The sequence below is a fragment of the Lycium barbarum genome, chromosome 6 (assembly GCF_019175385.1).
Source record: "Lycium barbarum isolate Lr01 chromosome 6, ASM1917538v2, whole genome shotgun sequence".
NCBI classification, from domain to species: Eukaryota; Viridiplantae; Streptophyta; class Magnoliopsida; order Solanales; family Solanaceae; genus Lycium; species Lycium barbarum.
In genome coordinates this window covers 87583422-87599525 of record NC_083342.1, presented here as the reverse complement: position 1 = coordinate 87599525, position 16104 = coordinate 87583422, and the positions used below count along the sequence as shown (strand labels likewise).

Sequence of the window (16104 nt, the reverse complement as noted above, 5' to 3'; positions counted from 1 at the left end):
TAATCTTCCTTGCACGACTAACTCTTTATTTTGCTTTATTGTCTTAATTTAGATGAACCTTAGCAAAATTAGTGGGGTTTAGTTTTAGTAGTGGGTAGTTAATTTAAGAAAAACCAACAATTAATCTCATAAGTTTCATTCTCTTCTTTTTATGTTAAAACTATTTATAGTATCTTTATTTTTATTGGAATAATTGATTTTCAATAGTGTAAATTCATATTTTTGAGTTAAAGGAATCATATTTTATCCTTATTATCTTAGAAATTTTAAAACGCCACTAATACGAAAATATGAACTAAAGAATGTTTTGTAAACAATTTTTCAAGATTTATCCAAATCGTGTGTATTTTTAGCTAAGCATAATTAATAAGAAATAATCAAAGGATAAGGAAAACTCTCATTAGATATTTTTGTATTTTTTTATACTCCTAAACCGCAATCAATTAATATTTCGCCATTTGAGTTATTTCAAATATTTATTAAAACGCTGCACAAACCCGCATTTTTTTCTACTTATATGCAAATTATTACATTTATAAGTCTTATTCAAATAGCATTATTATTTAGAGCCTTATCAACATTTATAAGTTTTATTTTAAATGGCATTTGAAGTCTCCTTTTATGCCAATTATTATATTTTTTACAAGTCTTGTTTTAAATAGCTTTTTTTACTTAAAGCCTTAGCAATATTTATAAGTCTTATTTTAAATAGTATTATCATATTTTTCCTTTAAAACCTTAGCAACATTTACAAGCCATTTTCTTAGAATCTAAATACTACATTTGCATCTTTAACTTTAATTAATTAACTTAAGTTTGACCGGATAACCGTAGTTAACGGATTCTAAAGGATGCCTAACCCCTTCCCTTTAGGATAATCTAGAACCCTTACCTAGAATCACGCTGATTAAGCAGACCATTAATAGAGGTTTAGTTTGACTTTGCCTTAGTTAATGTTTAGGTGTCCTAATTCACCAATAAACTAATTAGGTGGCGACCCCTTAAAATAAGCAAAAATAGGAATCACCAATATGTTGTACTCTACTTTAACCTGTTTAAATGGGGTATAACACTATCAATATTAGAATTTATTCTACAATAATTTTATAAATTGTTGTATTACGGTGCTTCATATTGACTCCCAAAAGTAGCAATTGCCTTGAAGCTAGGTATATTCTGAAAGATATGTTAGAGAAAACTTCTCAACATCAGATGTATGTCTCGATTTTCTCCTGAAGTAGCAATATCTTATAGAGGTTATACGCTATCAAAATTTGATATGCTTAAGGCACTTTCTGATAATTATGTTTTATTACAGAAGAATGAAAACTTTTGGTAAATGTTGCAAGTACAGATCCATTTTCTGAAGTGAATGTGATAGTATGCAGTAAAGCCTATAAATATGAATGTGCATTTGATTGTGAAAATATCATGATTCATCTCCAGAAGAGATAGAATATTTGAGAAGAAATATTCTGAATATTGTACTAAACTCATAAATTTGCTCCTCGAGTAGCAAACTTTGAACTCTACTCCCAAAGTAGTAGAACATTGAGCTCTACTCTCAAAATAGTAAGACTCTGAATTCTACTCCAGAAGCAGTAAGACTGTGAAGTTTACTCCTGAAGTAGTAAGACTTTGAATTCTACTCCCGAAGTAGTACAACTCTGAAATCTACTCCTGAAATAGTAGAATTCTGAAATTTACGCCTGAATTAGTAAACCTTTAAACTTTACTCCCGAAGTGGTAAAACTTGAAACTTTACTCCTGAAGCAGTAAAACTCTGAAACTTTACTCCTGAAGCAAAAAGAATTAGCAAAATATCTGAGAAATACTCTAAAAAACATTTAATTGAATTCAAGACAAGTTATTCCAAATACAAGAGCGGGCGGCGCATTGTATGAACCAGCGCGCGGACCTTGTGAATCAAATATTGTATTGATGATTCACACGGTTTTCTACCATATGTAGTTCAATTTCATTGTTTTTACTTAACTTAAGAGTTAAGAGAAGAAAAAAGTCTTCTTTTCAACTTATCTCCTGGAGAGATAAAATACAAGGAATATACATGCTATTTTTGTGGTATGAAATTAAGACATAGTAACACGTACCTATCGTACGCAGAAACATCTTTAATAATTTTATCAATGTATCTTTTTAAGAAAAAAGAAAGCAAAATAGAATGTTTCTACTATAACCACATTGATACATTATGGTTAGTTGTTATTGATTTCCTTGAAGGAAATAACAATTAATGTATCTCTTTATGAAGGATGTTATTATTATGTGGTTGACGCTTAGATACAAAATATTCAGTTAATGATGAATCTCCCTGAAGGAGATGTTTGAAATATTGAAGTTTAGAATTCAATATATATTTCGTGACACCAGTAGTGTCGAAATTTGCTTTCATGGTACCAGAAGTATTTAAGAAATATTTGGTAATAGAAATTAATGATCAAAGGCTCCAGAAGAGCTAATTATTTATTTACAAGTATCATGACACTAGCAGTGTTCAAATAATATCTGATTATGGTAGATAAATTGAAGTCTCTCGAAGAGGTTATATGTGATAGCACCATTTATCCTAGATCGTAATTGTTACGTTCGGAAAACAAACTGTGGTAGACCTGAAGTTTACTAACAATAATAATGGTTATCATATTAAGACTACAAATGATCGAAATATTAAATATCATCAAGTTACTACGAGTAAGAAATATGCATGTGAAATGTTACCCAAGCATAATGAGATCACATATTATGATAAACCAGAAGTTTATTGACATACAATCTCATGCAATAGTAAACTAGAATTTTATTAAAATAGAAAGCACCCGTCATGGTAAACTTGAACTTTACGGGTACAGATAATTTTATCAGTTGACCAGACCATTTTGGTCGTCCTGATTTAAATCTGATGTGCTAATCAAGTATTCGAAAATATTGAAAAACTAGAAGATTCTTCAAAAATTCGTTTATGTTGCTTGTTCTCATGATAAGTTTATTACACCAGCTAATGTTGGGACTGAATCCCCTAAATTCTGAAAAATATAAAAGGTGAATGTGGGCCCGTTCACCTGCAATGTGATGTCCTAAATAGATGCATCTATGAGATAGTCACATGTGCATTTATTGTCAACCTGCAGTTTGACATTTACGAAGTTGCTTGCTCAATAATTGAGTTGGAAGCGCAATTTTCAGAACATGTAATCAAGAAAATTCATCTTGATAATGTTGGCTTATATCTAAGCTGGTTTGGCATTAGATGCCTCCATAATATAGCTAAACCATTGCTTATAAGAACAGAGCTTCAGATGTTGGTTTGAGATATGATATATTGCATACAACAGCACTTGTATGCTTCAGATCAATAAATTTTGATAAATTATTCCCTCATATTTGGTTCAGGGTCAGGAACTAGATATTTCCATCTTATAGCGTTTGATGTGCGGTATATGGTTAATGGATATACCATGATGCACACAGATGGATTTTTTCAAAGAAAATGGGGACATATGTCACTAAATAAGGGGGAGAGAATAAGCAGCTAAGAAATATGTTGTGAATTATCACCAGTATGATCCTCAGATAATTCAATTCAAATGCTGGAAACATTTGCTGACCCATCTATTTCATATTTCATCAGCAAAATGCTCTTAAAGTCCCTGAAGGATAGAGTCTACAGCATGCATGGAGCATGGTAGACCGATCGGTTTCAAATATAATAATACTTGAAAAAGGGAGGAGCAAATGATCATAATAAGGAGGCAATGTGCTCTTGAAGAGCTATGACATAACACTTCATAAACCTTATGCAAGGTTCAGGTACCTGAAAATAATGAAGTGATGAGATTTCAGTAAGTTATGTCGAATTGTGAACCGATATAAATGATATATCGTCGACGATATCTTTGATACGATAGAGCGCGCAATATAGTATAAGGTTGTGAGGATCAGAATTCTACGTCTCTTAAAGCATGCTGACGTAGAAATAATTAGCAAGTGAAATGATGCATCTTGGTAAGCGATTAGACCTGTAGTCTAGACATTAGAAGATGTCACAATTTATAATGATGGAAGTTGTCACAGCCTATATGGCTTACTTGACAAAATTTATATGAAAATTTCTGAAGGATTCAAAATGCCTGAAGCATATACAAATTCTTGGGAAACTGGTTTATAATCCTTAAATGGATTAAATGAATCAAGGTTGATGTACTGAATTCGCCTTAATGTAAATATTCATTGACGAAGGGAACAAAAATGACCGTGTTTATCTTTGTCTCTTTATGATAACCGGAACCTTTCATATTATTATGCAAAGTTGATGATGGCTTGAATATCATTCGAGCTCTCGAAGAGTTTTTAAAAGCAGTACATTATCTATTGAAAGAAGTTGAAATAAGAAAATTGAATTGGTCATGAAATACCATATCTTTATGCAATTGATGCACTTATATATCTTGCTATAACTACGAGCATGATATAATTTACTCCTATATGGAGATATTGAAATAAGATCAATTGCATACTGCTAATGAAAGTATGGCATGAATGTGTTTATCCTAACAAATATTGTCAAGTGTTTTGGATATACAGGGCATTCATCTGACCGACATAAGAGTTCGATCCAAATACATTATCCTTTTCCATGAAGGATTACCGTCAAACCATGTTATTATACATGGCAGTCAAAGCATAGAATGATAACATCATAAAATTTATAAAAGTAAGTCAAGAATGTACTTAGCATGATTGCAACAATACTATATGGTGATGATGCAATTCTATCTAAGGAATGAAGATGCAGATCATCAACCAGTTCGTCAAATGATCATTTGACAGATCTGACACAAATCCTCTACCAACCTCAAGATATGATAAGTTGGTATACAAGATTAAAGTATATTATCTTCAAGAATGGTGATATTGATGTGCAACAAATCCGTTCAAGTGATAATACTACAGATTTGTTCACTAAATCTTTGTCAACTTCAACTCTTAAGGAGATGATATTCAAGATTGGAATCTGAAGACTCTGACATCTGAATTTTGGTCTTCGTCAGGAAGGGTGAAATACGTGTTGTACTCTTTTTCCCTTAACCAAAATTTTGTCCCATTAAGTTTTCTTAGTAAGATTTTTAATGAGACAGCTCTCAAAGCGTATTACTAGATATGAGTACTCTCTTTCCTTCATTAGGACTTTTTCCCACAGGATTTTTCCTAATAAAATTTTAACGAAACATATCATCTATTAATGACATCCAAGGAAAAATGTTGTAAATATCAGTGATGTATATCCATTTAATATACTTGAAAACCATGAATACTTGATCACCAAGGAAATTACTTGGCCACCAAGTTCATTACATGGCCTTCAAGCCATTATCATGTTTTTTACCACCATTTTCCTCCTATAAATAGGAGGTCCATTTGATGAATTGAAGAGGCAATAAAAATCTCTCACTCTCTCTCCCAACTTCTTTGGCTATATCTCGTGTCGTATACTCTTAATATTATTTTATAACACAAGGCTCAATATAAGCTAATTCTCACATCATCAAATAAACAAAGGAAGATGTTATTCGAACTCTAAAGAAGGTTTGATACACGAGTGAGTACACATAGATACCACTTCCATAAACCTTCATGCAAAAAAAAAAAAATGATCCTCATCAAGGCTCTCCTTTGGAAGATTCAAATGTAAAGTGTGCTTTTATTTGTGCAAGAAGAAGAACATTGTATGAGAAAGAAACACCTCAAGCAGTCCAAAGTAAGAGAATGCTCATCTTCAGCTAAAACCACAAAAGGGTAAAATAACTAAAATGGGCTTTCACGCAATCAGAAGTTGATAGGTTCCTTCAATAGTCTCTCCATCTGGCGTGCCCTAGTCCTTATTGACATGTCAAAAACTTTCTGGCCAAATTCTATCACAAGCCCACCAAGAATGCTAGGATCAATCTGTAACAAGGAAACAATATCATAAACAGATGCAATCTTTGTCGTTAAGAATTTTCTAAAAGAAATTGAGTGTCATAATGTACCTTCTGTTCAATGTTCACTTTCTTCCCTTTTCCCATCACCTCTTGCAATGTTTCCTTCAATTCTTTCTCCTCTTCTGGAGGAAGTGGCTGGGTAAAGAAAACAAAGAAACAATAAACAGATATCTAACTACAAGAAAATAACAAACTACGACAATCACTTCATCAAAAAAAAAAAAAAAACTATGACAATCATATGAAGTAACATATACAAATTACAGCCAACAATTATGAAGTATCATTACAGCAGTTAGCCACCCCCACCCTCAGGAAGCAAGAGAGCAGGGTAACAAAGAATTCAAATCAAACCATCATGCACTCCATTACGGAAAATATTGAAGGGTCCTCACCAATAATGATTATTAGACATTGAAATATTAGAACAGAATTACCCACCTACTCGTTTTGTAGTCACATTAGAAGTGCAGGTATATTGAATTTTGAAGCAAACTGCAACGTAGGAACTGCAGTCACTATCTTTCCACTAGAAAAGACAGTTACTTCATGCACAAATTTTAAAGAATCGCCATAAGCAGTGTATAAGTCGGCTCCATACTGCTTTCATCCTCAAAATTTGAGTATAACTAACTCTTCAAAGTACCATTAAGTAAATACCGTATCGAAAATATAGTCTTTTTTAACTTGAAATAGCCCTTGCCAAATTAAACACAAAGACCGAAAGATAAGGATCTATATTCGAAAGCAAACTTTTAGTTCCAAATAGGTTAACTTACAATAACAGTTGTTACAGTGGCTTTAAGTTCCCCCTTGTGTGCCATGGTTAACTCTGCAAACCTTTTTGCTATGGCATCAACATGCTTCAGCCTCCCATTTTCAGCCAAAACAACTAGAAATAAAAAGGTCAAAGAAAAGGACAAACATAAACGGAAAGAAGATATTAACTGAGCAGGTTAATAAAAAATACACACGTGACAGTAACAAACAAAGAGATGAACTATTTAATCTTAGTGATTTGAAGGTCTAATCTTTAAATCAAAATAGCAACCAATGGAGTAACTTTACAGCTTATGTTGCTAATGTGATAACAAGCATGAACTATTCCTGAGGCAATGAAAGCGGGGAAAATGCGGAATAGAAACCATAAATGACAGAAACAGACACCAGAATCAAAAGAGAAATGCAAAATGAATTGTTCTTGAAGTTCACAAGAGTTGACAAGACGAAGTTGTAAGCTCTGCAAAATAGCTTAGGGGAAGTAGTACAGGGATTCTGAATGATGATGGACCACATTTGTGGAAGGATCACGGTCATGATTGTAGTTGGGAGTATCGATTGGTTATGCATTTTGCACAAATAAGTATTAAGGAATACCCATACATAATTTATATCACTCGACCACATAAATAAATATTTCAAGAAAAATAACTCTACTAAATTATTTTTTAACAAGTCACTCTACTAAAATATTTTCTGAACTTCTTACTTTAATGCTCAAACTAATATTTTCTGGACAGTTGATGGAAAAAATAGCTACTATGACTAGAAGCAGACTTGGGGAGTAGGGGGAGATTACAGAAATGCAAAACGGTAAATATCGGTCAGGTTAGAATAATCTCTCCAGATTGATTAGTCCAGCATGAGGGAGCAAACTGAGCATAGTAACCCGCTAATCCCATGATCTTTCAAACCCAATTGATTGGTTCAATTTTCTTTTTCTTCCCTCAGTCCAATCAAAACATGTCTTATACATAAATCACACGGAACCATCCTTCCACTTATGAAAGACACCAACAACACACAAGGATCAGATAATCCGAAGTCAACCTTCAATCCTATCATTGTTCATCCAGACCTTCCGGCCAGAATTCATCACCTAAATCATTTTCACTGTCGAGAAAAGAACATCACTGTCCTTTTTGCTTTCTTTTAATAAGTAACAATGGTAATAACTAATCAAAAAAATATATACGGCAAATGTACAAACAAATCCTACAAAACTGATTAAAAGGGATGTATCTTTTGGATTGTCTTGTTTGGCTCAAGCATTAATCTGAAGCACTACAATGTTGAAGGGGTGAAACTACAGTTAGAATTTCCTAAAGAAATACACCAAACATTATCACAACTTCCCCAGGGAGTAAAAAAGAGCACATGAACTTTGAAGGGGTGAAACTACAGTTAGAATTTCCTAAAGATATACACCAAACATTATCACAACTTCCCCAGGGAGTAAAAAAGAACACATGAACTAACAACAACAGAAGCCTTCAGTTTCCAGTATGAAGAGATGATCATGCAGCTAGGATAATAAAAACAACAAATAGTTACATTGAAGAATAATTTACTATCTTGCTATTAAGATTCACATTGATCAAGGAACTTGCTCATCTAAACCAGAATATAGACACCAAATTGATGTAATTCTTTTGAGTTAGCAAAGAACCAGTCAGCCAGGATCAAAATCTTGAAGCCGCAACAATGGGTGTACAGTCTGATTTCGAAATGGATGTATCTCTAACTACATATCTTGGAACCAACTATCAAGTGATTCCAAAAACAAGGTGAAAGATGAGATTCTGTTTATTTATGGCATCTCTAATTGCTTCTAAAACTACAAATTCCTCAAATTTTTAAGAAACGACACACTAGTACTTTCAAAAAATAACATTATAATTTTGTCATACCCAAGAAGTTCTTTGTGAGATCTCCAAATTTAGCCTGTGAAGCGATGTCAGTCATGGCCTTCACTCTCGTATCCGTAGGTACAGATAGATCCTTCATAAACTGAGAAAATTTAGGACTCGTCTTTGAAGCCTCAATAAGGTCCAAAAGCTCGGTCTCAACCTTCTCCAATGCATTAGCTTTTACAGCTGCGATGTACAAAGCTGAGGCATAATTCCCAGAAACCCCATACATCGTCACAGGAACCTAAAACATCATAGAGAAGCAAACTAAGTAACACATGTAAGACTCGTATTGCAAGAGGATTTGAATAAGAGGATGTCTTCCCATCTCTCAGGATATGAAGGAAAGGACAGGGATTGATAAAAAAAAAATTAAAAAAAAAAAGGAAAGGACATGACGTAATTGCTTCAAGTGACAGATTGATATTTATTTCGAATTTAAACTTAAACGCACTTACAGGAAGAGAGATGAGAGAAGAAGACACTGTTGAGATATCACGAGTCAAAACTATAATTTTTTTAGGAGAACAAGGACAGTTCACATATGGTTAATAATCAACTCTCACAACCACAGTATTCTACAACAATAATGAGAAGATGATTAGTTTTTCTCTACAAACAGCTTGAAAACATATATAATCAATCCGAGTCTAGTAACGATTCATTGGTAAAATGATATACTAAATGAAGGTATTAATTTAATGAGATGTGCAGTGCGCGAAAAAAAAAAAGTTAGATCATTCTTCATTTCCAAGAAACATCAGTACTTTTACATGCAAGATACATATCCTATCAACATAAGGGAGCTCGATATTTTGCTAATGAAGGTCAAATTCCAACTGTGAGACATCAAAGTTGGTGTCAAATGTCAATATATGATGTGGGTTTACATCCAACCTTCAAAAAGAAAGAAGTTGAATTTTGCTTGAAAATATTGACAAATTTGCAAATAATTCAAGAAAGGCCAACGGGCTCCAAATTAAATTTGAAATCAAAGAGGCTAATATGGAAATGCATCAGTAAATTAGATTTCACATTTGAAACTTCAGGTTTAATTCAGTGGAAAATCTAGCGCGATGCAGAAATCACTTTGAGGATTTGATGTACCCCGATGGGTTCAATATGCATTTAATTTAGCTAGGAATGCAGTGCTTTCTGCAGCAATAAGTGGCATAGCGAAGGATTCACCTTGACACTTCAAAACATATACCCCAATAAAGTAAGAACCTCTGCCAGAAACAAATATTACACACACAAATACACCTACAATCTCATAGGATTACTAACCTTAACTTTTTGCTCTTTGGCTGGGGCAGTAGCATAATTTCTTGACAACTGCAAAAAAGAAATGACCAACATTCAATAAAAACATCAATTAGAAAAACAACTTTACCAAATTGAAACAGCACAGACACTTTTAACAGTTGTGTAGAGAAAATCCATTGAGTTAAAGTTCAAATGAGATGCGCTTATGCACATCCAAAAGGTTTCTCTTTTCAAGTAGTTTGTGTGTAAATAAAAGTACCAATTCTTCCACCAGGAATTCAAGGAAACAAGCATAATAATCACAAGCTAACAACCCTTTTGAATAAAAGTTTCAAAAGGTTAATGCTTGCGAATGATGTGAGGATAATCTTAAAATTACTACCTCCCCACCCACCCCACCCCCCACCCCCACAACCACCTCCAACCCCTACATATACCAAGGTCAAAAATATGTTTTGATTTGCAATAAACGATGAGGACAAATAACAGAAAAAAGGTACTTCCGATGACAAAGACAACACTCCTACATATCAATCAGAGCCCAATCTGCAAGCATATAACCATTTCCTTCAATTTTAAAGTGCAAATCCACTTACCAGGGTCTGTTCTGACAGTGTATATAACCAAAAAAAAAAAGATAAGAACCCAAAAACAACATTCACCCATTTCACAATAAACATAAATCGAGAATCAAAAATATCCAGTTTCAAAGTCAAAGGAAAAAAAATACAAATCGAAGAATCTAAAATCAAGATACAGATCAAAGCATAACTAACAAATGAAACCCATAAATACAAATAGATCAGCGATATATCTGTGATAAGAATGAAGGAATGGATAATACCTGGGGATAAAGAGCGGATCTTGAATCAGAAGAAAGGGCTTTGCGTACGATAGGGACCGTAGATCTAATACGCCCTGCCATTGCCATTCAACCGAAAGCAGCTTTTCTGATTTGTTTTTCACAGAGAGAGAGAGAGAGAGATGTATGAATGCTTTTGTAGTGGGTGAGGGTTAGGGGTAAACAAAGAGGCTGTGATTTTACTTACTGCCTTAACATTTCAGACCTAAGGGGCCATACGATTTTCTGTACCACCCCCTAGTGTTAAGAGCCTGTTTGGAAAGCCACCTGGTAATTGGAATTTGTGTAATTAATATCCTAGTAATGACGTAGCCTAGTAATTATATAGTATTGTAATTATTATGACTTATTTGTTTATCATAATATAATTATAGTATAATTACAAGCGTACTGTTTGGTTGCACAAGTGTAATTACACAGTTAGTTTAATTTAAAAATAAAATTTAATTATAAAAAAAAAAAAAATTAATATTTAAAAAATATGTGCCTTTATAAATGATATTAAATTAGTTATTTAATAATACATTGTTTATTGCAAAATATGTTAATTAATAATCATATATTTGTAACTAATATTGTAAAAAATAATTGATATATGATGTGGCGTGATTTTACGCCACAATCGATGCTTTTCGGCTTTAAGTTTTACTTGTTTTTAAGCAAGTCTATGTGATTTTACGTGGTTTTCATTATGTTTCAGGTAATACAAGGTCCCTAGAGCCTAAGTGTGGAAAACAAGCGAAAAAGAGGAAAAAAGTTGATCACTGAAAACAATTGGAGATTCTGGAAATTTTGGTGGAAAATTACTCTGGGCGTTCGCGCAGGTAAGTCACGCGTTCGCCCCCACGCGCGTCAGTGACTCTGCGCGTTCGCGCTAGTGTGTCACGCGTTCGAGCTGAAGTAAGAGAAGTGATGTTGACGTCAGCCACGCGTTCACGCAGACACGTGGCACGTTCGCGTTGAAGGTTTTCCGGCCCAGTCCGAGCAGAACTTGGACTTTGACGATTTTTGCTATTCCAGTTCTTTTAAAAAGCCAACTGAGAGCATTGTAAAATTCTCTTTGGCATAAAACACAAGTTTGGAGGCTAGGGTTTCAACGTAAATATTCTTTCTTTTATTTAATCCTTGTTTATGGGAATTTCTTGGTGACAATTAAGATTGATACTCTTGTTGTGCTTATTTATTCATCGACATTATTTTTAATCAAGTAAGCTCTTGTTATTTTAATTATTCTTATTTTTCAATGTTTCTCAAGGGAGTAGCTAATCCTAGGACTTGCCCATTTACTTTGTTTGAAACTTCGAAAGAGGAAGAACGGGATTGGGATAGAATAATTAACATGAATTTGGGGCGTTAACCCTCATCTAATGGAAATTGACCTAGGAATAGGCGATACCACTTGTAGCCATATTCGGGTGTTCTTAATGCTCCTAATTGCTTGAAGGATCTTCAATTGGGTAGTCTAGTTAATCTTCGGGAGAAGTTAATTTAGAGTCATTATCCGAGGCTAAATAAAATAAACTTGCTATTATTTATAATTCGTGAAATATATTGGATTGTTACTTGAGAAGTAGTTTCCTTTATTCCATTCTTGTGGCCATTGATCGATTTACTTGCTTTCTAGATTTGAATTTATATTTCCGTGTTTTATCAAAAACCACCATTGATGCGTTCGGTCTAGCTATTGTTAGTGATAATTCCTAATCTGCTTAAATTTCCTACATATTGTTCTCTGTGGGATTCGACCCCAACCTTGTTGGGTTACTATATTTGACAACGTCCGCGTTATACCATTAATAGGTGTAATTTGAGCGTATCAAATTTTGGCGCCGTTGCTGAGGAACAATTGGCGTATTTTGGCTAATTTAGGAAATAAGCTAACTTTCTTTGAACCGAGCCTGAGAATATTTGTATAGTTGTTTTCTAGTTTTATTTTATCTTGAAAAAAAAAATGGCATCTTTCCATGAAAACTTGTTTAGTAGTGATTTTTATTGTGAGCATGGCCAGATTGGTGAGTTCAAACTCATGATGGAGTGCCTGCTAGGTAAGGGTAACGAAAATCAAAAAGCTTTCGAAGAATACTTGGAAACTAGTCTCCAACTTGGTTTGATGACAGACGAAGAAAATCCTCCATGGGCAAATCATTATGAACTACCCAATGCTCAAGATGAAAGGGTAAATCATGAAGATGAGTTTATTGGGAATGTCAAAGAAAAAAATAAAGTGGAGTCAACCATTGTTCTGAAAAATCTGGTTGGTGTTGACTCCAATCAGAGGGAAGAAGAGGATGTCGTAATTCAAGAAGTTCAAGAGCCTTATATTTTGCAATTTGAAAATTCAAGAAGGCAGAACGACATTCCTTACTTGAAAGCCAAGAAGTGTAAGATGAAAAATATGTTACTTGGCATGGTCATCTATTTACAACCCCCCGCTGCTCATGGTCACAAACTTGAATCCAAGTTGGGTGCCCAATTCATAAGCTCCAAATGGAGAGAAAAGCGGTAAAGTTGGTAACCGTCGTGCCGCGACGTTAAATCAAGCGCTTGGTGGGAGGCAACCCATCATTTATAAAATTTTAGAATAGTTTATTTTATTATTTTTGACTAACCTATAAAAAATAAAAATAAAAAGCGATCTGGAAAAAGGGGGTTTCATATACCTCTGCCCGAACGCGTACTATTTGGCGCGAACGCGCTGAACAAAAAAAAAAGAAAAGAGAAATATTGGTCAGCGCGAACGTGCCATATGACCACGCGAACGCGCCAACGCGGATTTCCCAGGTAAGCATACGGTTACAAAACAGAAGCAAATGGGGTATAACCCCCATTTCCCTCCCTTTTCTCTCACTTTTCTCTCAAACCCAACTTCAAATCTTAAAAACTTCTTCAAGTTGCAACCACAAGGTATGTGATTCTCTCATTCTCTTGTTCACAGGGTTGTTTTTATCATCTTTTCATGTTAGAAATTGTGAAATAATTTTTTTACTTTCACTTGTTTAAGCATAAAAATTTGATGAAATTGTTGAATTTCCTGTCATGTAAATTGTTGTTAGTTGTTGAGTGATGTGAGTTGAGAGTTGGGTGTTGATGTGTGCAAAAGATGGGGCAAAATACGTGCTTAAAATCATTAAATCGAAGCCCCAAAATCATGCCCATAACCTGTTTGTGAAAATGCCTTCTGAAAATCTGAACTATTACCGACTCAACGCGATCGCGCTGATCCCTTGCGCGAACGCGCTGAAATAAATATTTAAAACAGCGCGAACGCGCTGAAGGAAAACAGGCAGTGCAGAAACAGAATGCTCGCACAGAGCTGCTCGAAACTTTTGTGACAAATTTCTTTGGCCTAATTGCCTCATTATACATCGTTTTAGGTATTCATATGTATGTTCGACATGTGTGTTCGTTTTGTAGGTACCTAAGCTTGAAAATGGCTACAACATCCAATGTTGCCCAAGTGCCCTTGATTGAATACTACGATACCACCACCTTTCAGTCAGCAAAATGTTCGAAGCTCTATGATAGACTGCTGGGAAAGAGCTTCATCGAAGAAAGGGGCATCGTAACAGAAAATTTGGAAGAAAAAATGCCCGAGTTCTATGAAAGGCTGGTAACAAGCTGATGGATACGCTTTGCGGATGAACCAATCAAGGCAAATTATACCCTTGTGCGGGAATTCTATGCAAATGCTGCAGAGGCAGACATTACGGATCGGGCGATTGTCAAAGTCAGAGGCGTAGATGTCCTGTGCAATGCTTTTCGAATCAATGCCTACTACAATCTGCAGGATGGTGATAACAGTGAGATGGCGCAGAGGTACGAACAAATAAAGCAATAATGGTTTGTGACCCACCTTCACGGTGGGGAGCAACCAAAGTGGTTGACCACAATGCAAAGGAAGATTGACTCCACAGAATTCACTGTTGAGGCCAAAACTTGGCTAGATATTGTGACATCCAGGGTGCTGCCTTGTAAATATGATTCAGATGTGCCCCTTGAGAGGGCTAAATTAATTTGTATTGTGATGGAAGGGTTGCCTGTTGATGTGGGGAGGCTTATTATGCGAGAAATACGGGAGGTGGTGCTTGAAAGGACTAAGAGTCTATTCTTCCCATTGTTGATCACTTATTTGTGCTCCACCAATGGGGTGCCCACAAGGCCAGGTGACAAAGAAAAGGGGCCCGGTGGACCGATTCATCCATTGAAGAAGAGAGGGCCCGGTAATGTGCAGAAGAAAAGGAAGATTGATGTAGCAGCCCCGTCATTTGGGCAGTTCACCTCTACTGCATCGGATTCGACTGATGGGGCGCCTGCTCCTACTCCAGCTATACCACTCTTGCCACCACTGCAAGAGGCCACCAGGCATTTTCAGTATATCTCCACCCAGGTCCATAGGGTGGACACTCGGATTCAGCAGCTAGTGGCTAGTCTCCCTTCGGGCCCATCTGGAGAGGGCACATCTACAGCTCCTTCTGGATCTGGTGGTCCGACATTAACAGGTGTAGTGGAAGAGCTGAAGCATATAAAGAAAAAGCAGGGTAAGATGGAGAGGAGGCAGAAAAAGGCAAGAGAGCACGCCAAAAAGCAAAGCAAGTTTTTGAATAAGATGATGAGTATTTTGAGGAGTGAATGCGGAGCACAGAATGAGGAGGAGGAAAATGAGGAAGATTTTGTCCTGCCAGAGCCCAGCAGCTCCAGCTCCGAGGGTGAGCAGAGATGACTATAGCACTCAGTGCTAGCAGGTATGCCTTAGATTTTTTGTACGCTTATATGATGCAGTGAGGACACTGCAAATTTTTTTAGTTGGGGGTGATTATCTGGTATTGTTGTATTGTAAATATGTGTTTAGGACCCCCCTCGGCTTTGCTTTGCCAGAGTTCTTTTCCTAAGGGGTTTTATATTTTTTGTTGAAACTGGCATGTTTAGGATGTTGCTTAGGTTGAATAGAGTAGTTGTGACTTATTTGGTGTTACTCTGGAACTGATGGTATGTTGTTATGGCTGTTGGAAATTTTGGACCCCTCGAAATTTTTAAAAATGCATACTTAGAACAGTTATTAGTTGACATGATTGATTCTCTATATGACATTATGATTATTGGGGTATTGTGTGTGATAAATGACTACTTAGGAGGTCAAAGTGTAAAAATAATTGTCCTTATGCCAATGTGTGTGTGAGCTGTTAGTTTGGTTCTGTTTATGCATGTATAATCTAGAACTTGCCCGGTTGGTCTTGTATGAAATCCGAAAGTTAGTTTGGTTGTGAGATGATCTTAGGCTTTCTTTGTG

General features: G+C 35.3%; 1 protein-coding gene across 1 annotated transcript; it reads right to left on the bottom strand.

Moving 5' to 3' along the window:
• Nucleotides 1-5544: 5544 nt before the first annotated feature.
• LOC132644616 (ATP synthase subunit O, mitochondrial) lies at nt 5545-11017 on the bottom strand. Its single transcript, XM_060361219.1, has 6 exons — nt 10800-11017; nt 9977-10024; nt 8690-8933; nt 6779-6891; nt 6048-6134; nt 5545-5964 (listed from the first exon to the last, which is right to left on the bottom strand). Exons 1-6 carry the CDS (start codon nt 10884-10886, stop codon nt 5845-5847), a joined length of 699 nt encoding a protein of 232 aa, XP_060217202.1. The 5' UTR covers nt 10887-11017; the 3' UTR covers nt 5545-5844.
• Nucleotides 11018-16104: the final 5087 nt, after the last annotated feature.

Excerpts from the sequence above, each read along its gene's own strand:
- LOC132644616 (XM_060361219.1), bottom strand. The coding sequence starts at position 10,886 with ATGGCAATGGCAGGGCGTATTAGATCTACGGTCCCTATCGTACGCAAA. Across the intron at positions 8,934-9,976 it reads CCAAAGAGCAAAAAGTTAAG|GTTCCTGTGACGATGTATGG; the intron begins GTTAGTAATCCT and ends ATGATGTTTTAG. Across the intron at positions 5,965-6,047 it reads AAGTGAACATTGAACAGAAG|ATTGATCCTAGCATTCTTGG; the intron begins GTACATTATGAC and ends TCCTTGTTACAG.